Raw genomic sequence first — 26,629 nt, forward strand, 5'->3', positions numbered from 1 at the left:
CTTTCTTGATAGGTCAGTCCCGCCATCCCGGGAATCAGTCTGGTGAACCTTCGCTGCACTCCCTCAATAGCAAGAATGTCCTTCCTCAAGTTAGGAGACCAAAACTGTACACAATACTCCAGGTGTGGCCTCACCAAGGCCCTGTACAACTGTAGCAACACCTCCCTGCCCCTGTATTCAAATCCCCTCGCTATGAAGGCCAACATGCCATTTGCTTTCTTAACCGCCTGCTGTACCTGCATGCCAACCTTCAATGACTGATGTACCATGACACCCAGGTCTCGTTGCACCTTCCCTTTTCCTAATCTGTCACCATTCAGATAATAGTCTGTCTCTCTGTTTTTACCACCAAAGTGGATAACCTCACATTTATCCACATTATACTTCATCTGCCATGCATTTGCCCACTCACCTAACCTATCCAAGTCACTCTGCAGCCTAATAGCATCCTCCTCGCAGCTCACACTGCCACCCAACTTAGTATCATCTGCAAATTTGGAGATACTGCATTTAATCCCCTCGTCTAAATCATTAATGTACAATGTAAACAGCTGGGGCCCCAGCACAGAACCTTGCGGCACTCCACTAGTCACTGCCTGCCATTCTGAAAAGTACCCGTTTACTCCTACTCTTTGCTTCCTGTCTGACAACCAGTTCTCAATCCACATCAGCACACTACCCCCAATCCCATGTGCTTTAACTTTGCACATTAATCTCTTGTGTGGGACCTTGTCGAAAGCCTTCTGAAAGTCCAAATATACCACATCAACTGGTTCTCCTTTGTCCACTTTACTGGAAACATCCTCAAAAAATTCCAGAAGATTTGTCAAGCATGATTTCCCTTTCACAAATCCATGCTGACTTGGACCTATCATGTCACCATTTTCCAGATGCACTGCTATGACATCCTTAATAATTGATTCCATCATTTTACCCACTACTGAGGTCAGGCTGACCGGTCTATAATTCCCTGTTTTCTCTCTCCCTCCTTTTTTAAAAAGTGGGGTTACATTGGCTACCCTCCACTCCATAGGAACTGATCCAGAGTCAATGGAATGTTGGAAAATGACTGTCAATGCATCCGCTATTTCCAAGGCCACCTCCTTAAGTACTCTAGGATGCAATCCATCAGGCCCTGGGGATTTATCGGCCTTCAATCCCATCAATTTCCCCAAAACAATTTCCCGACTAATAAAGATTTCCCTCAGTTCCCCCTCCTTACTAGACCCTCTGACCCCTTTTATATCCGGAAGGTTGTTTGTATCCTCCTTAGTGAATACCGAACCAAAGTACTTGTTCAATTGGTCCGCCATTTCTTTGTTCCCCGTTATGACTTCCCCTGATTCTGACTGCAGTGGACCTACGTTTGTCTTCACCAACCTTTTTCTCTTTACATACCTATAGAAACTTTTGCAATCCGCCTTAATGTTCCCTGCAAGCTTCTTCTCGTACTCCATTTTCCCTGTCCTAATCAAACCCTTTGTCCTCCTCTGCTGAGTTCTAAATTTCTCCCAGTCCCCAGGTTCGCTGCTATTTCTGGCCAATTTGTATGCCACTTCCTTGGCTTTAATACTATCCCTGATTTCCCTAGATAGCCACGGTTGAGCCACCTTCCCCTTTTTATTTTTACGCCAGACAGGAATGTACAATTGTTGTACTTCATCCATGCGGTCTCTAAATGTCTGCCATTGCCCATCCACAGTCAACCCCCTAAGTATCATTCGCCAATCTATCCTAGCCAATTCACGCCTCATACCTTCAAAGTTACCCTTCTTTAAGTTCTGGACCATGGTCTCTGAAATTACTGTTTCATTCTCCATCCTAATGCAGAATTCCACCATATTATGGTCACTCTTCCCCAAGGGGCCTCGCACAATGAGATTGCTAATTAATCCTCTCTCATTACACAACACCCAGTCTAAGATGGCCTCCCCCCTAGTTGGTTCCTCAACATATTGGTCTAGAAAACCATCCCTTATGCACTCCAGGAAATCCTCCTCCACCGTATTGCTTCCAGTTTGGCTAGCCCAATCTATGTGCATATTAAAGTCACCCATTATAACTGCTACACCTTTATTGCATGCACCCCTAATTTCCTGTTTGATGCCCTCCCCAACATCCCTATTACTGTTTGGAGGTCTGTACACAACTCCTACTAACGTTTTTTGCCCTTTGGTGTTCTGCAGCTCTACCCATATAGATTCCACATCATCCAAGCTAATGTCTTTCCTAACTATTGCATTAATCTCCTCTTTAACCAGCAATGCTACCCCACCTCCTTTTCCTTTTATTCTATCCTTCCTGATAGAACATAAGAATTAGGAACAGGAGTAGGCCATCTAGCCCCTCGAGCCTGCTCCGCCATTCAATAAGATCATGGCTGATCTGGTCGTGGACTCAGCTCCACTTACCCGCCCTCTCCCCGTAACCCTTAATTCCCTTATTGGTTAAAAATCTATCTATGTGTGACTTGAAAACATTCAATGAGCTAGCCTCAACTGCTTCCTTGGGCAGAGAATTCCACAGATTCACAACCCTCTGGGAGAAGAAATTCTTTCTCAACTCGGTTTTAAATTGGCTCCTCCGTATTTTGAGGCTGTGCCCCCTAGTTCTAGTCTCCCCTACCAGTGGAAACAACCTCTCTGCCTCTTTCTTATCTATCCCTTTCATGATTTTAAATGTTTCTATAAGATCACCCCTCATCCTTCTGAACTCCAACGAGTAAAGACCCAGTCTACTCAATCTATCATCATAAGGTAACCCCCTCATTTCTGGAATCAGCCTAGTGAATCGTCTCTGTACCCCTTCCAAAGCTAGTATATCCTTCCTTAAGTAAGGTGACCAAAACTGCACGCAGTACTCCAGGTGCGGCCTTACCAATACCTTATACAGTTGCAGCAACACCTCCCTGCTTTTGTACTCCATCCCTCTCGCAATGAAGGCCAACATTCCATTTGCCTTCCTGATTACCTGCTGCACCTGCAAACTAACCTTTTGGGATTCATGCACAAGGACCCCCAGGTCCCTCTGCATCACAGCATGTTGTAATTTCTCCCCATTCAAATAATATTCCCTTTTACTGTTTTTTTTTCCCAAGGTGGATGACCTCACACTTTCCGACATTGTATTCCATCTGCCAAACCTTAGCCCATTCGCTTAACCTATCCAAATCTCCTTGCAGTCTCTCTGAGTCCTCTACACAACCCGCTTTCCCACTAATCTTAGTTTCATCTGCAAATTTTGTTGCACTACACTCTGTCCCCTCTTTTAGGTCATCTATGTATATTGTAAACAGTTGTGGTCCCAGCACTGATCCCTGTGGCACACCACGAACCACTGATTTCCAACCGGAAAAGGACCCATTTATCCCGACTCTCTGCTTTCTGTTCGTCAGCCAATTCTCTAGCCACGCTAATACATTTCCTCTGACTCCGCGTACCTTTATCTTCTGCAGTAACCTTTTGTGTGGCACCTTATCGAATACCTTTTGGAAATCTAAATACACCACATCCATCGGTACACCTCTATCCACCATGCTCGTTATATCCTCAAAGAATTCCAGTAAGTTAGTTAAACATGATTTCCCTTTCATGAATCCATGCTGCGTCTGCTTGATTGCACTATTCCTATCTAGATGTCCCGTTATTTCTTCCTTAATGATAGTTTCAAGCATTTTTCCCACTACAGATGTTAAACTAACCGGCCTATAGTTACCTGCGTTTTGCCTGCCCCCTTTTTTAAACAGAGGCGTTACATTAGCTGCTTTCCAATCCGCTGGTACCTCCCCAGAGTCCAGAGAATTTTGGTAGATTATAACGAATGCATCTGCTATAACTTCCGCCATCTCTTTTAATACCCTGGGATGCATTTCATCAGGACCAGGGGACTTGTCTACCTTCAGTCCCATTAGCCTGTCCAGCACTACCCCCCCCCCTAGTGATAGTGATTGTCTCAAGGTCCTCCCTTCCCACATTCCTGTGGCCTGCAAATTTTGGCATAGTTTTTGTGTCTTCCACTGTGAAGACGGAAGCAAAATAATTGTTTAAGGTCTCAGCCATTTCCACATTTCCCATTATTAAATCCCCCTTTTCATCTTCTAAGGGACCAACATTTACTTTAGTCACTCTTTTCTCTCAGAGGGTTGTAAATCTGTGGAATTCGCCGCCTCAGAGAGCTGTGGAAGCTGGGACATTGAATAAATTTAAGACAGAAATAGACAGTTTCTTAAACGATAAGGGGATAAGGGGTTATGGGGAGCGGGCAGAGAAGTGGACCTGAGTCCATGATCAGATCAGCCATGATCTTATTGAATGGCGGAGCAGGCTCGAAGGGCCCTATGGCCTACTCCTGCTCCTATTACGTTCTTAAGAGGACTACACAAATGAGCATAACTCCATTATTTTTAATTCATTATTGAGCATTATTAATCTAGTCATTTAGGATGTATTCAGATTATAAAAATTCTAGCCAACTTTCTAACACAAGAAATGCTTGAACTCGAATTTCTAGCTGGGTACTCCACCATCATGGTCTAAAAATATGGGCCAATGTTCACAAGCCTCAGTGGACTAGGCCACTGAATATAAAAGGGCTGCAGGAGGGGTAAAAACTAAAAATCATGGTTTAAAAACTAGGATGAAAACACTCTACCTAAATGCACGCAGCATTAGAAATAAAGTAAATGAGTTGACGGCACAAATCATTACAAATGGGTATGATTTGGTGGCCATTACAGAAACATGGTTGCAAGGTGGCCAAGACTGGGAATTAAACATACAGGGGTATCTGACGATTCAGAAAGATAGGCAAGAAGGGAAAGGAGGTGGGGTAGCTCTGTTAATAAAGGATGATATCAGGGCAGTTGTGAGGGATGATATTGGCTCCAATGAACAAAATGTTGAATCATTGTGGGTGGAGATTAGAGATAGTAAGGGGAAAAAGTCATTGGTCGGCGTAGTTTATAGGCCCCCAAATAATAACTTCATGGTGGGGTGGGCAATAATCAAGGGAATAATGGAGGCATGTGAAAAAGGAACGGCAGTAGTTCTGGGGGATTTTAACCTATATATCGATTGGTCAAATCAAATCGCATGGGGTAGCCTGGAGGAGGAATTCATAGAATGCATACGGGATTGTTTCATAGAACAGTATGTAACAGAGCCTACAAGGGAGCAAACCATTTTGGATCTGGTCCTGTGTAACGAGACAGGAAAAATAAACGATCTCCTCGTAAAAGATCCTCTCGGAATGAGTGATCACAGTATGGTTGAATTTGTAATACAGATTGAGGATGAGGAAGTTGTGTCAGAAATGAGCGTACTATGCTTAAACAAAGGGGACTACAGTGGGATGAGGGCAGAGTTGGCTAAAGTAGACTGGAAACAAGGACTAAACGGTGGCACAATTGAGGAACAGTGGAGGACTTTTAAGGAGCTCTTTCATAATGCGCAACAAAAATATATTCCAGTGAAAAAGAAGGGCGGCAAGAGAAGAGATAACCAGCCGTGGATAACCAAGGAAATAAAGGAAAGTATCAAATCAAAGACCAATGCGTATAAGGTGGCCAAGGTTAGTGGGAAACTAGAGGATTGGGAAAATTTTAAGCAACAGCAAAGAATGACTAAAAAAGCAATAAAGAAAGGGAAGATAGATTACGAAGGTAAACTTGCGCAAAACATAAAAACAGATAGTAAAAGCTTTTACAGATATATAAAACGGAAAAGAGTGACTAAAGTAAATGTAGGTCCCTTAGAAGATGAAAAGGGGGATTTAATAATGGGAAATGTGGAAATGGCTGAGACCTTAAACAATTATTTTGCTTCCATCTTCACAGTAGAAGACACAAAAACCATGCCAAAAATTACTGGTCATAGGAATGTGGGAAGGGAGGACCTTGAGATGATCACTATCACTAGGGAGGTAGTGCTGGACAGACTAATGGGACTGAAGGTAGACAAGTCCCCTGGTCCTGATGAAATGCATCCCAGGGTATTAAAAGAGATGGCGGAAGTTATAGCAGATGCATTTATTATAATCTACCAAAATTCTCTGGACTCTGGGGAGGTACCAGCGGATTGGAGAGCAGCTAATGTAACGCCTCTGTTTAAAAAAGGGGGCAGGCAAAACGCAGGTAACTATAGGCTGGTTAGTTTAACATCTGTAGTGGGGAAAATGCTTGAAACTATCATTAAGGAAGAAATAGCGGGACATCTGGATAGGAATAGTGCAATCAAGCAGACGCAGCATGGATTCATGAAAGGGAAATCATGTTTAACTAACTTACTAGAATTCTTTGAGGATATAACGAGCATGGTGGATAGAGGTGTACCGATGGATGTGGTGTATTTAGATTTCCAAAAGGCATTCGATAAGGTGCCACACAAAAGGTTAGTGCAGAAGATAAAGGTACGCGGAGTCAGAGGAAATGTATTAGCATGGATAGAGAATTGGCTGGCGAACAGAAAGCAGAGAGTCGGGATAAATGGGTCCTTTTCCGGTTGGAAATCAGTGGTTAGTGGTGTGCCACAGGGATCAGTACTGGGACCACAACTGTTTACAATATACATAGATGACCTAGAAGAGGGGACAGAGTGTCGTGCAACAAAATTTGCAGATGACACTAAGATTAGTGGGAAAGCGGGTTCTGTAGAGGACTTGGAGAGGCTGCAAGGAGATTTGGATAGGCTATGGGCTAAGGTTTGGCAGATGGAATACAATGTCGGAAAGTGTGAGGTCATCCACCTTCGGGAAAAAAAACAGTAAAATGGAATATTATTTGAATGGGGAGAAATTACAACATGCTGTGGTGCAGAGGGACCTGGGGGAATCCCAAAAGGTTAGTTTGCAGGTGCAGCAGGTAATCAGGAAGGCAAATGGAATGTTGGCCTTCATTGCGAAAGGGATGGAGTACAAAAGCAGGGAGGTGTTGCTGCAACTGTATAAGGTATTGGTAAGGCCGCACCTGGAGTACTGCGTGCAGTTTTGGTCACCTTACTTAAGGAAGGATATACTAGCTTTGGAAGGGGTACAGAGACGATTCACTAGGCTGATTCGAGAAATGAGGGGGTTAACTTATGATGATAGATTGAGTAGACTGGGTCTTTACTCCTTGGAGTTCAGAAGGATGAGGGGTGATCTTATAGAAACATTTAAAATCATGAAAGGGATAGACAAGATAGAGGCAGAGAGGTTGTTTCCATTGGTGGGGGAGACTAGAACTAGGGGGCACAGCCTCAAAATACGGAGGAGCCAATTTAAAACCGAGTTGAGAAAGAATTTCTTCTCCCAGAGGGTTGTGAATCTGTGGAATTCTCTGCCCAAGGAAGCAGTTGAGGATGGCTCATTGAATGTTTTAAGTCAAAGATAGATAGATTTTTAAGCAATAAGGAAATTAAGGGTTACGGGGAGAGGGCGGGTATGTGGAGCTGAGTCCACGACCAGATCAGCCATGATCTTATTGAATGGCGGAGCAGGCTCGAGGGGCTAGATGGCCTACTCCTGTTCCTAATTCTTATGTTCTTATGACTAGCTGCAAGTGATTACTATTATGAGCTACACTATTCAGTTGTACATAAATTATTTTGGTGATGTTTTATTGCACATATACATTAAATATACATCTTGTATAGATACAGATATATCTTGTGTGTCCAGCTGCTACAATTTTCAGTTCTCCTGCAGATAAGTGCATTTCATCTATGTCATAGCAGCCATTTGTTTTTTTTTGTATCCTGAGAAATAATTGTTGAGGTGCAGCCTTTAGATTCTCACCCACAGAGGTATAAAATAATTGTCCATATCGTTGATTCAGGTAAAGCAAATGAAACGTCTATCTCTGTTTTAGAAAAGTGCTTTGTAACACTTTCCCTTCCGATGCACCGTTTTAGGTACTGTTTGGGGGGATGACTCATCAGGGGATGGCAGCTTCAGCCAAGTTCATGGCACCTTGGGTGCCTCCCTGGTGCAAGGGTCAACGATGTCTCGGAGCGGCTGCGGAATATTTTGAAGTGGGAGGGTGAACAGCCAGTTCTCGTGGTGCATATAGGTACAACGATATAGATAAAAAACGGGATGAGGTCCTACAAGCTGAATTTAGGGAGCTAGGAGTTAAATTAAAAAGTAGGACCTCAAAGGTAGTAATCTCAGGATTGCTACCAGTGCCACGTGCTAGTCAGAGTAGCAATTGCAGGATAGCTAAGATGAATACATGGCTTGAGGAGTGGTGCAGAAGGGAGGGATTCAAATTCCTGGGACATTGGAACCGGTTCTGGGGGGAGGTGGGACCAGTACAAACCGGATGGTCTGCACCAGGGCAGGACCGGAACCAATGTCCTCGGGGGAGTGTTTGCTAGTGCTGTTTGGGAGGAGTTAAACTAATATGGCAGGGGGATGGGAACCTATGCAAAGAGACAGAGGGAAGTAGAATAGGGGCAGAAGCAAAAGATAGAAAGAAGAAAAGTAGAAGTGGAGGACAGAGAAACCCAAGACAAAAATCAAAAAGGGCCACATTACAGCAAAATTCTAAAGGGGCAAAGTGTATTAAAAAGACAAGCCCGAAGGCTCTGTGCCTCAATGCGAGGAGTATTCGTAATACGGTGGACGAATTAACTGTGCAGGCATCAATTTACGAATTTGATATAATTGGCATCACGGAGACATGGCTCCAGGGTGACCAAGGCTGGGAACTCAACATCCAGGGGTATTCAATATTCAGGAAGGATAGACAGAAAGGAAAAGGAGGTGGGGTAGCATTACTGGTTAAAGAGAAAATTAACGCAATAGTAAGGAAGGACATTAGCTTGGATGATGTGGAATCTGTATGAGTGGAGCTGCAGAATACCAAAGGGCAGAAAACGCTAGTGGGAGTTGTGTACAGACCACCAAACAGTAGTAGTGAGGTTGGGGACAGCATCAAAAAAGAAATTAGGGATGCGTGCAATAAAGGTACAGCAGTTATCATGGGCGACTTTAATCTACATATTGATTGGGCTAACCAAACTAGAGGATTTCCTGGAGTCTATTGGGGATGGTTTTCTAGACCAATATGTCGAGGAACCAACTAGAAAGCTGGCCATCCTAGACTGGGTAATGTGTAATGAGAAAGGACTAATTAGCAATCTTGTTGTGCGAGGCCCCTTGGGGAAAAGTGACCATAATATGGTAGAATTCTTTATTAAGATGGAGAGTGACACAGTTAATTCAGAGACTAAGGTCCTGAACTTAAGGAAAGGTAACTTCGATGGTATGAGATGTGAATTGGCTAGAATAGACTGGCGAATACAATTTAAAGGGTTGACGGTGAATAGACAATGGCAACATTTAAAGATCAAATGGATGAACTTCAACAATTGTACATCCCTGTCTGGAGTAAAAATAAAACGGGGAAGGTGGCTCAACCGTGGCTAACGAGGGAAATTAAGGATAGTGTTAAATCCAAGGAAGAGGCATATAAATTGGCCAGAAAAAGCAGCAAACCTGAGGACTGGGAGAAATTTAGAATTCAGCAGAGGAGGACAAAGGGTTTAATTAGGAGGGGGAAAACTGATTGAGAGGAAGCTTGCTGGGAACATAAAAACTGACTGCAAAAGCTTCTATAGATACGTGAAGAGAAAAAGATTAGTAAAGACAAATGTTGTCCCTTGCTATCAGATTTAGGTGAATTTATAATGGGGAACAAAGAAATGGCAGACCAGTTGAACATATACTTTGGTTCTGTCTCACGAAGGAAGACACAAATGACCTTTCGGAAATACTAGGGGACCGAGGGTCTCGTGAGAAGGAGGAACTGAAGGAAATCCTTATTCGGTGGGAAATTGTATTAAGGAAATTGATGGGATTAAAGGCCGATAAATCCCTGGGGCCTGATAGTCTGCATCCCAGAATACTTAAGGAAGTGGCCCTAGAAATAGTGGATGCATTGGTGATCATTTTCCAACAGTCTATCGACTCTGGATCAGTTCCTATGGACTGGAGGGTAGCTAATGTAACACCACTTTTTTTTTTAAAAGAGGGAGAGAGAAAACGGGTAATTATAGACTGACATCAGTAGTGGGGAAAATGTTGGAATCAATTATTAAAGATGAAATAGCAGTGCATTTGGAAAGCAGTGACAGGATCGGTCCAAGTCAGCATGGATTTCTAAAAGGGAAATCATGCTTGACAAATCTTCGAGAATTTTTTGAGGATGTAACTAGTAGAGTGGACAAGGGAGAACCAGTGGATGTGGTGTATTTGGACTTTCAAAAGGCTTTAGACAAGGTCTCACACAAGAGATTGGTGTGCAAAATTAAAGCACATGGTATTGGGGGTAATGTACTGACGTGGATAGAGAACTGGTTGGCAGACAGGAAGCAGAGAGTCGGGATTAATGGGTCCTTTTCAGAATGGCAGGCAGTGACTAGTGGGGTGCCGCAAGGCTCAGTGCTGGGACCCCAGCTATTTACAATATACATCAATGATTTAGATGAAGAAATTGAATGTAATATCCCCAAGTTTGCAGATGACACTAAACTGAGTGACAGTTTGAGCTGTGAGGAGGATGCTCAGAGGCTGCAGGGTGACTTGGACAGGTTAGGTGAGTGGACAAATGCATGGCAGATGCAGTATAATGTGGATAAATGTGAGGTTATCCACTTTGGTGGCAAAAACACGAACGTAGAATATTATCTGAAAGGTGGCTAATTAGGAAAAGGGGAGGTGCAACGAGACCTGGGTGTCATGGTACATCAGTCATTGAAAGTTGGCATGCAGGTGCAGCAGGCGGTGAAGAAGGCAAATGGTATGTTGGCCTCCATAGCTAGGGGATTTGAGTATAGGAGCAGGGAGGTCTTACTGTAGTTGTACAGGGCCTTGGTGAGGCCGCACCTGGAATATTGTGTTCAGTTTTGGTCTTCTAATCTGAGGAAGGACATTCTTGCTATTGAGGGAGTGCATCGAAGGTTCACCAGACTGATTCCAGGAATGGCAGAACTGCCATATGAGGAGAGACTGGATCAACTGGGCCTTTATTCACTGGAGTTTAGAAGTATGAGAGGGGATCTCATAGAAACATATAAAATTCTGACGGGACTGGACAGGTTAGATGCAGGAAGAATGTTCCCGATGTTGGGGAAGTCCAGAACCAGGGGACATAGTCTAAAGATAAGGGGTAAGCTATTTCGGGCTGAGATGAGGAGAAGCAACTTCACTCAGAGAGTTGTTAACCTGTGGAATTCTCTACCGCAGAGAGTTGTTGATGCCAGTTCTTTGGATATATTCAAGAGGGAGTTAGATATGGCCCTTACGGCTAAAGCGATCAACGGGTATGGAGAGAAAGCAGGAAAGGGGTACTGAGGTGAATGATCAGCTATGATCTTATTGAATGGTGGTGCAGGCTCGTCGGGCCGAATGGCCTACTCCTGCACCTATTTTCTATGTTTCTTTCACATGCAGCAGCATAACACTGGTTTAGTTCACAGCCACAATGTAAGCTACTCAAGTAAATTAAAGCAACTGAAATACACTACCTGATGATTATATTCTATTTGCAGCCTATGACATTATGAGCCCCTTGAATGTATTAGACTTTTCTAGTACTATCCAATTATTCCTTATTTAGTGTTCAGATTTCTGATGAAATTAATGGCTAGGCACAGTGAATTAGCGGCTTTAATTCAATAAAGAATGCTCACTTTCTAAATTGCACCTCTTTATTCGACTATGTACGTTAAATCTACAAACAGAAGTGTAATATTTGGTGGAGTAGCGTATTGTTCACTTTTGTCTGATTTACTGGTTCTTTTAATAAGTTCAAGCTCATTAATGGTGTTTTGACAGCACAAAAAATTGTATTTCAAATACTGTGCTTCCTCTAGTATCCTGCTTTATGAGAACGTCACACATTTGAACTGTTGTTTCCTCAAAAAATTGTTTTATTTTACAGTTCATTGACGGTCGACTGGATCTCTTGAATTCTGGGGAAGGATTTAGTGATGTATTTGAAGAGGAGATAAACAATGGAGAATATGCAGGCGGTAAGGCACACTGAACACACTTCACTATCGTGAAGTCGGAGAAGGTTATTTACTGCTGATATTTCGGGGGCACTTGAGAACTAATTGTCCTTAACTCGAGCAGAACACACTGTAAACCTCAAACAAAATTGAGCTGGTACTATCGACACTCTTAAATGATGGCGGTCCTTGTTTTGAGCAACTAACATTTGGTACCACAGTTGCACCCGGGGTGGTGATGACTGTCTGATGGGCATAGTGCAGGTCGGCTTCTAATTGTTTGTGAATATCATGTGAGGTGCCAATTCTCATCTTTTTATTGATGTAAATTATCTTTCTTGATGGGGACTCGGAGCTTATTCTCACTGTCAATCAAATAAAACATGCTTTATTTTTGTAATGGATGCCACGCAATGTGAAAACACAATGATTCACATTATCATTTTGGGATTTATCTTTTTCTTTTAGCATTTAATGAACTTAAGAAGTGTGCTGAGAACATTTGATAAAGGAATATGCCACAAAGGCTTTTTAAAAATACTAACAGAGGCTAGTATCTTTATTGCAACAGTACTTGTTGAGACTATTATTATCATCTTCGTCTATAGAATCAACGCTGATGTCCTCCCTTCCACCTTCCCTCTCGCCCCCCTCCCTCCCTCTCGCCTCCCTCTCGCCCCCCTCCCTCCCTCCCTCCCTCTCGCCCCCCTCCCTCCCTCTCGCCCCCCTCCCTCCCTCTCGCCCTCCCTCTCGCCCTCCCTCTCGCCCCCCCTCTCGCCCCCCCCTCCCTCCCTCTCGGCCCCCTCCCTCCCTCTCGCCCCCCTCCCTCTCGGCCCCCCCGCGTCCCTCTCGGCCCCCCCGCGTCCCTCTCGGCCCCCCCGCGTCCCTCTCGGCCCCCCCGCGTCCCTCTCGGCCCCCCCGCGTCCCTCTCGCCCCCCTCCCTCCCGCCCCCCCCGCGTCCCTCTCGGCCCCCCCCGCGTCCCTCTCGGCCCCCCCCGCGTCCCTCTCGGCCCCCCCCGCGTCCCTCTCGGCCCCCCCCGCGTCCCTCTCGGCCCCCCCCGCGTCCCTCTCGGCCCCCCCCGCGTCCCTCTCGGCCCCCCCCGCGTCCCTCTCGGCCCCCCCCGCGTCCCTCTCGGCCCCCCCCGCGTCCCTCTCGGCCCCCCCCGCGTCCCTCTCGGCCCCCCCCGCGTCCCTCTCGGCCCCCCCCGCGTCCCTCTCGGCCCCCCCCGCGTCCCTCTCGGCCCCCCCCCGCGTCCCTCTCGGCCCCCCCCCCCGCGTCCCTCTCGGCCCCCCCCCGCGTCCCTCTCGGCCCCCCCCCCCGCGTCCCTCTCGGCCCCCCCCCCCGCGTCCCTCTCGGCCCCCCCCCCCGCGTCCCTCTCGGCCCCCCCCCCCGCGTCCCTCTCGGCCCCCCCCCCGCGTCCCTCTCGGGCCCCCCCCCCCCGCGTCCCTCTCGGCCCCCCCCCCCGCGTCCCTCTCGGCCCCCCCCCCGCGTCCCTCTCGGCTCCCCCCCCGCGTCCCTCTCGCCCCCCCCCCGCGTCCCCCTCTCCCCCCTTCCCTCCCTCTTCCCCCCTTCCCTCCCTCTTTCCCCCTTCCCTCCCTCTTTCTCCCTCTTTCCCCCCCTTCCCTCCCTCTTTCCCCCCCTTCCCTCCCTCTTTCCCCCCCTTCCCTCCCTCTTTCCCCCCCTTCCCTCCCTCTTTCCCCCCCTTCCCTCCCTCTTTCCCCCCTTCCCTCTTTTCCCCCTTCCCTCCCTCTTTTACCCCCTTCCCTCCCTCTTTTACCCCCTTCCCTCCCTCTTTTCCCCCCTTCCCTCCCTCTTTTACCCCCTTCCCTCCCTCTTTTCCCCCCTTCCCTCCCTCTTTTACCCCCTTCCCTCCCTCTTTCCCCCCTTCCCTCCCTCTTTCCCCCCCTTCCCTCCCTCTTTCCCCCCCTTCCCTCCCTCTTTCCCCCCCTTCCCTCCCTCTTTCCCCCCCTTCCCTCCCTCTTTCCCCCCCTTCCCTCCCTCTTTCCCCCCCTTCCCTCCCTCTTTCCCCCCCTTCCTCTTTCCCCCCCATCCCGCCTCCCTCTTTCCCTATCTTCCCCCCCCCCCCCACTCACTCCTCTCCCTCCCTCCGAGGCAAGCTGAGCTGTGCTCCCCCATTGGACGATGCAACTATCACTCAGTCCGGACCACGTGCTCCCTGCCCCTGCCCCAGGACAGACAAAAACTGCCATTATTATTATAGCTTCTTGTATGAAATGCATCGCTGTGATGTCTATTTTTAAAAAAAAAACATAACATTGAGCCTTTTCTTGAGGCTCAGGCACAAAAACAGGGAGGTAAGGCTCAGCAAGAGAATGTTGTGTTTCTAGTCCGAGCCTCAAATACCATCTGTGGTCAGAAGGCAACCAACCTCACACTAAACTCTCCAAAACATTCCTCTTTTATAAATAAAAAATCGCAAGAGTGTATTTTTGAAACGAATACCTGGGAATTACACCATGGGCCTCATTCCAGAGTATTCTGTATCATCTTGGTCGCCATAAAAATGACACCTAATTTTTTCATTCTTTGAATTTGTAAAAGAAGGGCCTTCTAATTTAATTAATAGATTAACATTTCTATGTTGCAGAACTGGAACTTGCAATTAAATCTTCTTTTAATTTAAATTAAATGTAGTTATCCAATACTAGAGTCTATAAGTTATAGAGACCGCAGCCATTATTAACTAAGGTTGATGAAATTAGTATTTATGATACCAGCATCGAAGAATTGCAGCCATGTTGTATCACACTATATATTCCCCTTTTTGGACTACATGGGCTGAAATTGTCCCTTTGCGCAGGGCCAGTTAGTGCTGCCGGCCAGTGCAAACGGGGCGCTAATGAGTTGGTGCGTCAGGGCGGCGGACTCATCAGCCTGCGCAGAATCGCTCCCGGGGCTCCGCGCGGTGAAAAGTGGTTTGTGCAGCGACCCACGATTAACACACCGGTGTACGCGCAGCGATGATATCATTCCGCCCCGTGCCGACACCTTTGTGCCTCTCGGGGTGGGTGGAGGGGAGGGGATTTGCACCGCGGGACTCGAGGTCCGTGTGGGGCGATGTCACCGACAGCTTCTCAGTGACTGTGGCGCCCCAGCCACCGTTTAAAGGGGAGGTGGTTGCGTGGCGGCCGGCATCTTTACTCAGGCGACCTGACACCAGGATGCCAACATGCAGCCCGGCACCCTATCTTGGGTGCCAGGCCGGTGGCCCGGTCGACACCCTCCCTGGTGGCCCAGTGGACGCCACTAAACATAAGAACATAAGAAATAGGAGCAGAGTAGGCCATAGGGCTTCTTGAGCCTGTTCCACCATTTAATACGATCATGGCTGATCTGATCATGGACTCAGGTCCACTTCCCTGCCAGCTCCCCATAACCCCTTATCCCCTTATCGTTTAAGAAACTGTCTATTTCTGTCTTAAAGTTAATCAATGTCCCAGCTTCCACAGCTCTCTGAGGCAGCGAATTCCACAGATTTACAACCCTCAGAGAAGAAATTTCTCCTCATCTCTGTTTTAAATGGGCGGCCCCTTATTCTAAGATCGTGCCCTCTAGTTCTAGTCTGCCCCATCAGTGGAAACATCCTCTCTGCATCCACCCTGTCAAGCTCCCTCATAATCTTATGCGTTTTGATAAGATCACCTCTCATTCTTTGAATTCCAATGAGTAGAGGCCCAACCTACTCAACCTTTCCTCATAAGTCAACCCCTCATCCCCGGAATCAACCTAGTGAACCTTCTCTGAACTGCCTCCAATGCAAGTAAATCCTTTCGTAAATATGGAAACCAAAACTGCACGCAGTATTCCAGGTGTGGCCTCACCAATACTCTGTATAGCTGTAGCAAGACTTCCCTGCTTTTATACTCCAAAGAAGCTGCAGAGTTCCCAGTAGCCCTCCTCTTTAAAAGAAGGAGAGAGACTCGGTGAAGCGTCAGCGGACGGCGTACGTCCGCATCGCACGAACGCCGGGGGAACACTCCATTACAGCAAGCAACATGATTTTTAATCAAAGAGCCCAAATCCGTGACAGGGTCGGCGCTTCATGCTCCGCTGCAAAAAAAAATCACTTTTAGCGAAATGTCCGCCCCAAACCTAGCGTGGACAATTTCAACCCCTTACACTTATGATTCAGAAGTTCTTTGTAAAGCATTTTAATTACAACTTGGTCCTGCAAATGCAAAAGCAAATTTAAAAGATATTTTAATATTAGGTGAAAAAAAAAGATATATATATATAATATAATCAAAATGTGACTACTATGGCAAATGTCTCTCTCAATAATGTTGCCTCTTCTCTCTAAAGGACTGGTGTGAAAAGAACACTTACAGATAGTTTTAAAGCTTTTAAAGGGTGATGCGTTTATGGACACTTAGTCATTTCATGCTTCCGAAAGCAAAAATCCAATTTACACTTCGACTAAGGTCAACTTCTATTTTATGCTGATCTATTTAAAAGCCCCCAAAAATCTTTGCACCTGAATTTTGAAACACTCTATATTAACTTTGGGCAGGATGAATTTGTTCAAGTACATTATTTAATAATCTATGTCTGCATGTGTTAAAATGTGCAACATCAGATGACATTTTGGCACAAGGGGTTTCTCTCTGCTCCCTCTGACCCTTCAAATAGCGTCAGATCTTGCTGCGATGTTAAATGAAGTACATATTTTAGAAGCATATTACTAATTATTTAAATCTTAAACTTTAAAAGACCGTACGTCAAATGTGTAGATACCTTACCAAGAATAAAAAACAGACCACTCTAATCTTGGCTGTTTTACATTTTAATCCTTTCATTATTGTTTTTAATCTTCCTTTTTATCCTTTCCTTTAATCCTTCCAGCTGGGATGTTATTGTGCTCAGCGCATACAGAACTAAACTTTCTATCTTGGGTGACACTCTTATTGTAATTAAATTACTACTTCGAAGGCTGAAAGTGAATCATTGTAGAAATGTAACCTAGACATAGTGATATCTCAAACTTTTTGAAAGTCTATATTGAGTAAAAAATCTAAATATCACACCATGGCTGTTGATGAACCGATGAGGAAAGAGACAGGAAAAGCAATTACTGCTGTGATAGAGAGAAGGAAAATGCAGCGAAACAAAGCTATACAGAGACAAAGAGGAAACAATTACAAATAGCCCGAGTGCAGGTTCAGAACAGGGTCAACAAAATTAAAATAACAGGAGAAAAAGTGACTGGAACAGAACAAAATTTTTAAAAGGATAGAAATGAAAGCAGAACGTTCTTTTGAATAGAACAAAGAATGAGACAGCGCATAGCTTGAGCATGGACCAAACCCATGATCAAAATGGAAGAGATCAGACACCTTTAATAATTTTCTTCACATCATTTTAAAATTATAAATTTTATATGATTTCATATGTGAAAATATTAAGATTTAATTTAATTACTCCTTTTTTTTTTAGAATTAGTTCATTTTGGAATTATCTTGTCAGGGTTGTGTCTGAAAGTGATATTAGTACATATTTGCTGGATTAGTACTGATCCGTTGGTTGGTGTAATCATTTAGTATTTTTATGCACAGTGCAGCAGCAGTTATTTCTTGTCACAGACTGGAATATTGGTTTCAGCATGAATATGATTAAATTATAATCCTTTTGTAAAAAAAGAAAGATGAAAGACAAAAATATTGTGAAAGCAAAAGGACAGTCTGACAATAGGGTGTGTGTGTGGAAGGTACAGTAATACGATGGGCAGGGACAGTCTGACAATAGGATGTGTGTGTGGAAGATACAGTAATATCATCATAATCCATCATAGGCAGTCCTTCGGAATCGAGGAAGACTTGTTTCCACTCCCAAAGTGAGTTCTTTGATGGCTGAACAGTCCAATACGAGAGCCACAGACCCTGTTACAGGTGGGACAGATATTCGACGAGGGAAGGGGTCATTGGGGCTGGTTTACCGTATGCTCCTTCCGCTGCCTGCGCTTGACCTCTTCACGGCTCTTTGCGTTGAGACTTGAACAGTAATAAGATGGGCAGGGACTGTCTGACAATAGGGTGTGTGTGTGTGTGGAAGGTACAGTAATACGATGGGCAGGGACTGTCTGACAATAGGGTATGTGTGTGAAAAGGACATTAATACAATGGAAGAGGGAAAGAGGAATGTGAACAGAATCAAGAGAGCGGGATATAATATTTTTTATTCTTTTCCTGTTCCTCTTTTTCTCTTACCTTTTTGTCATGTTTTTTTTTCTGAAGACTTAATTAATTGTGCTCTTAATATCAGAATTGAGAATGGGAGCACTTGGAAGGAAGTGGACAGATTGTATCCAACTGGTTATGTGACTGAGTAAATATGGAGGCACTGCATTTGTTTTACTGTGGACTGATTAACATTCACATAGTTGCAGAAAGGTTAGCTTGTTTTCGCATTAGTGTGACATTTGCAAAATCTCATGAAAAAAGTTATTTACACAAAGGAAGGACAGAACCACGACAACGGAAATATGGGGAAAGCAAAATCGAGAAAAATGATCAATAAAGACAAAAGAAAAAGAGGTGAATGAAAGAAAAGATTCTGATCGAGTGAAAGAATGATGAGCAAAGTGCCAGAATACAAGAGATGAGGTTGCTGCCAAGCATCATCCTCCTTTCATGGATCCACAGAATATTTCCTGTCTGTAGCATATTTCTAGCTATCTCTCTTCTGGGTGTCTCTCAAACCCCTTGCTATTACTATTATTCAAGACTGATTCTTACACTCCTGGTAAGCTACATTATTTCTTTTTCTGTACTGTTCAGCTTTTACATTTAATTTCTTCCTACATGTCTATCACTAAACACTTAACCATCTCATCCTTAGAAATTGAGATCTGTTGTTCAGTGCTGTAAGATTCTTCAGCCAAGATCAAGCCATTGCCTGCATCAAACTCTCACCGTTAGCACTCCAATTGACACCAATGTTTAACACATACAGAATCCAAATCCTGTTTCTATATTTATTTCCTTAGGTGAAACACTTGGAAAGAAAATAGTACACGAAGATAGTGATATATTCATCCAGTGTCTGTTTACTCTTTTGATTCTGTCTTTTTTTTGCTTTAATACAGTTTAGTGCTATCGTAAAGCTGCCAACTATCAACGCAAGGATCTTGCACAGCCAGAGACAACACCAAAGTAAACTTCCCAAATTCTCTAAGGCAAACACCACCAACCTTATTGAATCGTTCAAGTTTATGTTGATTTTAATTGCTCAACCATTGGTGGCCGAGCCTTCCTTTGTCTCGGCCCTAAGCTCTGGAACTCCCTGCCTAAACCTCTCCGCCTCTCTACCTCCCTTTCTTCCTTCATGACGCTCCTTAAAACATACCTCTTTGACCAAGCTTTTGGCCACATGCGCTAATTCCTACTTGTGCGGCTCGGTGTCAGATTTTTAACGCCTAATACTCCTGGGACCTTGGGATGTTTCACTACGTTAAAGGTGCTATATAAATACAAGTTGTTGTTGTGTATAGCCATTGACTGCACATCAGGGGCCAACATTATTTGACAATATTAAACCAATATAACAGCAGAATCACTTTCTTCTTTCTTTCTCCTTCTTGTCTAAGATTAATTTACTTCTTCTCACTCCAATCCCAGACGGCTGACATCTTATAACGGTAGAAATCTCAAAGAAAAGAAAGTTTGCAACTCCCAAGCTGCTTGCATATACAAAGAAGACTTGCCTGTCGAAATTTGCCTCGCACGGTAGCGCAATTCCATTGATTTCAATGAAACGAAATATCAAGCGAGGCGTAAAGCAGACGGCCAGTGCGATGCTGCCCATCGTGCGCTACCATCCAAGACGAATTTCTACCCCCTTGGTGTCCAGTTTAAAATTACAGCCCAATTACGATTTGTAATGAGCAAACTCAATAGAACTGGATTTAGCATCAAAGCAATGACATCATTGTTTTTTTTGTCCTTGAATGTTTTCAAAAAAAACAGCTACATCCGCGTTCCTCCAAACAAAAGTACAATACTGTATGGAATTCCTATGTCATATGGCATGATTGTGTGGTATCCAAAGGGCAGTTCAAATCCCACAAAATTAGATATTTATAACTATTTTTGAATGGACTCTTGTATAAAAACAATTGAACAGCTGTAACCCTTTGACTAGAATGTTGCTGTTAACGTAAATTGACTTTCCAAATAAAACACCTTTCTGCTTCATATAGGAAGTGACAAATCTTATCATCAGTGGCTGCTCACAGTGAAGGTGAGTGGAATCTATTATTCTTACTGGAATGTCAATGGGAATAAAAGTTTTATTAAATGGCAAAGTTGTCAATCCAAGAATAAACTGGACATAAATTGGTTTCCACAGCATTAAAATCTTTTATTCTTTTTCTCCTTATATATGCACTGAAGTATTCCTCAAAAGTCTGCATGGTGAAATATATTACGTCATTTTGGACAGGTTGGAGAGTCCAGCCTAGGATCCAATACCATCTGGAAACTGGTCCTATGTCACGATTTGATAATACTGTACATTATTTTTATAGAAACATAGAAAATAGGTGCAGGAGTAGGCCATTCAGCCCTTCGAGCCTGCACCACCATTCAATATAATCATGGCTGATCATGCAACTTCAGTACCCCATTCCTGCTTTCTCTCCATACCCCTTGATCCCTTTAGCCATAAGGGCCACATCTAACTCCCTTTTGAATATATCCAACGAACTGGCCTCAACAACTTTCTGTGGTAGAGAATTCCACAGGTTACAATTCTCTGAGTGAAGAAGTTTCTCCTCATCTCAGTCCTAAATGGCTTAACCCTTATTCTTAGACTATGACCCCTGGTTCTGGACTTCCCCAACATCGGGACTTCCTGCATCTAACCTGTCCAATTCCGTCAGAATTTTAGATGTTTCTATGAGATCTCCTCTCATTGTTCTAAATTCCAGTGAATATAAGCCTAGTCGATCCAATCTTTCTTCATATGTCAGTCCTGCCATCCCAGGAATCAGTCTGGTGAACCTTCGCTGCACTCCCTCAATAGCAAGAATGTCCTTCCTCAGATTAAGAGACCAAAACTGTACACAATATTCAAGGTGTGGCCTCACCCAAAGCCCTGTACAACTGCAGTAAGACCTCCCTGCTCCTATACTCAAATCCTCTCGCTATGAAGGCCAACATGCCATTTGCCGCCTTCACCGCCTTCTGTACCTGCATGCCAACTTTCAATGACTGATGTACCATGACACCCAGGTCTTGTTGCATCTCCCCTTTTCCTAATCTGTCATAGCAAGGATAGCAAGGTAAGGGTGGGAGGGGAATGTTTCCGAGTGTTTTGCGGCTGGCCGTGGTATAATCTTTCCTTGTATGGCCCGCAGGAGTCAGTTAAAGTTCCATTGCAGTCACATGTATGCGATGCCGAGTTGCATTTATGAATTAAGCTCCCATCAACCTGCCTGCCTTATCAACCACCAAAATCACCAGCTACAATCGCACATCCCATTGGGAAGCCACCCCATTTTAACTGCTGCCCCACTCCGTTCCTATCGATCGGGGGGATTTAAAATTGCCCCTTGTATGTGCAATGCTGCTGCCTTAAACATTTAAATATATACTTTAACAGTTGAGTTCAGTATTTGTGTCATACGCCACACATCTGTCTACAAATGGTTTAAAAATAGAAAGCTTTGTTTCTAATTGGTTTATATAAGAAGTAAAAGAGGATTATGCATAAGCAATTCAATTTCATAAAATATTTCACGAATGGATTTTTCTTTTTCAGTTAAATATAAATAATATTTTTTACATGTCTAATTAAACCTAATTACCTTAGTAACAGTAGAATGAGAACTAGTCCTATAAACTCGAGAGGCATTCCTCTCTGACCTATAAAAAATGCACAGAAATTAAATACATGATATTCTGCACTTACCAGAGTCTATGGAAAGAAAATGAATAAATATGTGCATTTTTATTTAGGAAAACAAAGATTAATGCATGAATACTTGATGAATCCGCCATTTTGTGAGTTTTTTTTTAACAACGTCGACATAAAGCAGAATTAATGAACTGAGACAATTCTCTGAGTATTGTTTCTGCACTGTGAGCAATAAGGTGACACAAGCTGCCACACCACACAGTGTCATGTTTGCAATTCAATTTGAGTTTAATTTTTGTTACCAAATATAGCATTTCCATGTTTCGAGTCACTGTATAGAATTATTCTTTAAATTTTCCACCAAATTGTTAAAGTGAAGGGATATTCTTCCAGTAGATAAATGACGTAACCTTGTTCGATTAAAACCATTTAATTTCATTATCCAAAGCAAATGCTTAGATGTTTAGCATTTTGAATATAATCTTGAATATCTCATTCATCCAAGAGACCCAGACTGCAACTGAAAAAAATGAGATTCTGTTTTGGTTTAAAATAATCTTTAAAATGAAGTTGCTATTTTTTTTCAAATTACCTGCATTGGTATACTGTACAAGGAGTTTTAACCCACTAAATATTTTTTTCTTGCTACCAAGTATCTTCTATTTCTACCAGTTTTTAATTCACTGACGTGTGCTGCTGTTCAATGGGGCATCTCATGATGTATGGATTATAATTGTATTGTCTAATATACTTTTAAAGCTCACTGCTGTCCCAATAATCTCTTCTCAAATAACATATTACTGCATCCTATTTCAAGATTCTTATAGCCCTTTAGTAGTTGATACATTTTTGGGGAAATTCTGGATTGTTTCACATTAGAAGCAGAACTTGCACTGTCCGAAACGATTAACACAGTAACTTAAATCACGCTACATATGAATAAAGTTTGGTTTTCTGGCTGGGAAATGGCAAAATAAGAATTTTGAATTGTTTACCAGTCACTGAATTATGCTTAGTTTGGTTTATTTGTCGTATTTGGTCTTGTAAGCCAAGTTTGATTCTCACCAGTCGAGGGGCTAAAGCTGGTTGGCGATCTGACTGACTAACATCATTCTGTAGTTGACATTCTGAATCATTCATGGGTCACTTTTTTGCTAGTTTGACTCAGCTACTGATTAATATCAGTAGATGTAAAATGAATGATTTTAGATTTCTAAAGTATTCTTCTCTTCAGTTAAAATAATTTAAAACATAAATATTCACATCCCAAATATTTTATTTAAACTGATCTATATTATATTTGTATTGCCCTACTATACCCATAAAGGCCACTGTCGTCACAATAGTCATTTCTTAATTTCATGATTTCAAGATAGCCGGTACATTTTTGACAACAGAAAATGCTGGAAATCTCAGCGGGTCAGGCAGCATCTGTGGAGAGAGAAACAGAGTTAACGTTTCAGGTCGATGACCTTTCATCAGAACTGGCAATAGTTCGAAATGTAACAAAGAAGTGCTGGAACCCTGAAAGGGGGCGGTGAGGATGGAAAGAACAAAAGGGAAGGTCTGTGATCGGGTGGAAGGCAGAAGAGATTTGAGAGACAAAGGGATGATGGGTCAAATTGAGATGGTAATGTCACAAATTAGGAAACAAAAGGTGAGTCTACAGAGGGTGTGAATGGTGGAATAATTACCAGCTGCCATGGAAAACAGAGAAACAAAATAAAAACTCGCCTGCCCCTTTTTTATTTTTATTTTGTTTCTGTTTTCCATGACAGCTGGTAATTATTCCACCATTACACCCTATCTAGGCACATCTTTTGTTTCCTAACTTGTGCTATACCATCTCAATTTGCCGCATCATCCCTTTGTCTCTCAAATCTCTCCTGCCTTCCACCCTATCACAGACTTTCCCCTTTGTTCTTTCCATCCCACCGCCCACTTTCAGGGCCCCAACACTTCCTTAAGAATCTGTTACATTTTGAACTATTGCCAGTTCTGACGAAGGGTCATCGACCTGAAACGTTAACTCTGTTTCTCTCTCTACAGTTGCTGCCCGACCGCTGAGATTTCCAGCATTTTCTGTTTTTATTTCAGATTTCCAGCATCTGCAGTATTTTGCTTTGGTACATTTTTGAAATTGTGCATTATTTCACATCAGAAAAAGCACCTATTCTACATGTTAAGTAGAATAAAGTAACTTAAAATACTGTACAAAAAATGAATAAGGCATGTAGCTGTAATTTGAAGTTGAACATTTTGAGGTATTTCAGAAGGAATTGTGTTGGTATTATTTTTGATGGTTTTGAATGTTAGGTGCTGTATATCTGTTCAACCACTAGTGTTTTAGAGTGTCACGTGTTCCAATGTAACGCTTTGTCTGAAAAATATACAGATGTTTGTATGTTTAAAGGTTATAAACTGTTATGCAACACTTTTAATATCTCTTTTGAAAGAACTTTTGTTTATGAAATAGTTTTGTGTTTGTCCAGTTTGATAAAGTACAGTACCATGCCTTCCCCCTCCCCCCAAGTCCCCTTCCTTTATTTCTGAAGTCTCCTGCATGTCTCTTAATCATTTCCTCAACCACCTCCGCGACTGTCCTATTTTCCATTCATCTACTTGGGTTGCCCTGTCAGTTCAAAACATGCTCATTTTCCTTAGCCACCTTCACATCCATCCTGATCGCCCTGTTACCTCAACAGACAATTGATAACTTTCTAGAAATAGAATCCTTTTCCTTGCTGCAGTCTCCCTTATGTCTCCCATGCATACACTATCTCATGACTTGGATCGTCACCCTACAGACTTGATAGCGCAAAAATGAAAGAAATCAAAAAGAGAGGGTCAGTAAGAAAAGGAAACACGCTTATTTTAGAAAAGGTGAAGAAATAAAAATATCAAAACAAAATTACTAATATACAGGAATATTTGATGAAATGGAATAGGAAATATTACCTTTTGAAGGTTTTTTTATAAAAAGCCTAAAAAATTATATAAAAAAAAAATTACAATTTAAAATATAAAAAACTAATAAAATTAAGAAAACAGTAACATGCACCAAACTTTCTCCAGGGCAGTTAATCTTCAATAACTTGACCTTCCTCAGAATCTCTACTATTGTACTGAGCTACACCACCCTGGCCTTTTGAAATTCTGAAGGAACCAATTTCTACTTATGAGAATCCAAAGAATGTATTTTTGCATGTTAGACTCAACCTCGCAGCACAAAAGGAGCCCATTGTACCTGTGCCAGCTCTTTGAAAGAGCTATCCAATTAGTCCCACTCCCCTGCTCTTTCCCCATAGCCTTGCAAATTTTTCATTTTCAAGTATATATCCAATTCCCTTTTAATAGCTACTATTGAAGCTGCTTCCACCACCCTTTCAGCCAATGCATTCCAGATCATCATAACTTGCTGTGTAAAATAAATTCTCCTCTGGATCTGTTGCCAATTATCAAATCTGTGTCCTCTGGTTACCAAACCATCCACCAGTAAAAATATTTTCTCCTTATTTATTCTGTACATACCCCTCTCAATATTAAATCTCCCCTTAACCTTCTTAAGGAGAATTCTTAAGGAGAACAATCCCAGCTTCTCCAATCTCTCCACATAACTAAAGTGTATCATCCCTGGTATTATTCTGGCATATCTTCTCTGCGCCTTCGCCAAGGCCTTGACATCCTTTTTTGATTTTTGATTCCTCTGTTGTTCTTTCGTATTTTTGCTATGAAAGTATTCAGGGCTGTGTAAACTTCACAGTACTACTTTTGCTTGTGATGATGAGTTCAGCCCATTATCCAGATTATTTTTTTAAATCCTGTATCCCCTGTATCATTGTAGCCCTTTATTTTCTAGTGTTGTTCATCTGCTTTTTATTGCGTATTACTAAGGTTAGTAATATCCTGTAACAAGCGATTTGTTATAGCTCAGACCCATTCAGAAATTACCATTTTTGCTGCCTTTGGAATTCTTTATGCAAAATTGCAGCAATCAGGTAGCAAATCAAGCTACATTAAGCCTAGAAATGCACTGGATTTGTCGAGGGATGTGCCACTGCCTCAAATCACTTGTCCTAGTTATTACTGGGAAGACATTGTTTAGAAAAATTAAGACCTTGATCATCTGGCTGAAGCATTGTGAAAATGTGTGTGTTATGTTGATGGGTTTGTGATATTATAAATGTAAATGAATTAATCACCAATCTATTAATAGAAAGGAAGTGGAGCCATTATAAATACAATGAAGACAAAGGCAAATCCTGCAATGAAGACCGTGTACAAGTTTGTAAGTAGGCAATTTTAATATGGTTGAGAAAGATAGAGCTTTCTGCTTCTGTTAATTTAATGACATTTGTTTATGTTGATTATATATGAGTAAGAACAAAAGGTTGATATTCACTAAAATGAGTTGTATCTCGTTGAGATATGTATCTTCAGTGATTGTACAGTCAAGTGTTAGTAAGTGAAGAGCTGGCTTTATTATAAGGAGACTTCAAAAACTCAAGATATTGAAAAGTTTCAGTTGCTTGGGGTTGGAGTTACAAATCACCTCACCAAGGCTGTACTAAAATTTACTGCTTATTGATTGAACCCAGGTTCAAATGAGAATAGGCTTCGTTAGGCTCAGAAATGGATTTGTTAGGCTCCCATGTCTTGGAGGGGTCTTCCTTTACCCTCCATGAAACCTGTATGAATTAGGATCTTCATCTTCCACACACCTGATATTGGAGGAGGAATGGGAAATAGCAACATAGGAGGCTAA

General features: G+C 42.8%; 1 protein-coding gene across 8 annotated transcripts in view; it reads left to right on the forward strand.

The window, feature by feature from the left end:
• Window positions 1-26,629, forward strand: part of dennd1a (DENN/MADD domain containing 1A) — a 604,632-nt gene that overhangs the window by 501,431 nt on the left and 76,572 nt on the right. For all 8 annotated transcript variants that reach the window (XM_070862693.1, XM_070862695.1, XM_070862694.1 and 5 more), the window contains exons 15-17: window positions 11,921-12,011; window positions 20,207-20,247; window positions 26,081-26,152. In XM_070862693.1, the coding sequence (XP_070718794.1) occupies window positions 11,921-12,011; window positions 20,207-20,247; window positions 26,081-26,152 (204 nt within the window). The remainder of the gene's footprint in view (window positions 1-11,920; window positions 12,012-20,206; window positions 20,248-26,080; window positions 26,153-26,629) is intronic.

This window comes from Pristiophorus japonicus, chromosome 20, assembly GCF_044704955.1.
Source record: "Pristiophorus japonicus isolate sPriJap1 chromosome 20, sPriJap1.hap1, whole genome shotgun sequence".
Taxonomy (NCBI): Eukaryota; Metazoa; Chordata; class Chondrichthyes; family Pristiophoridae; genus Pristiophorus; species Pristiophorus japonicus.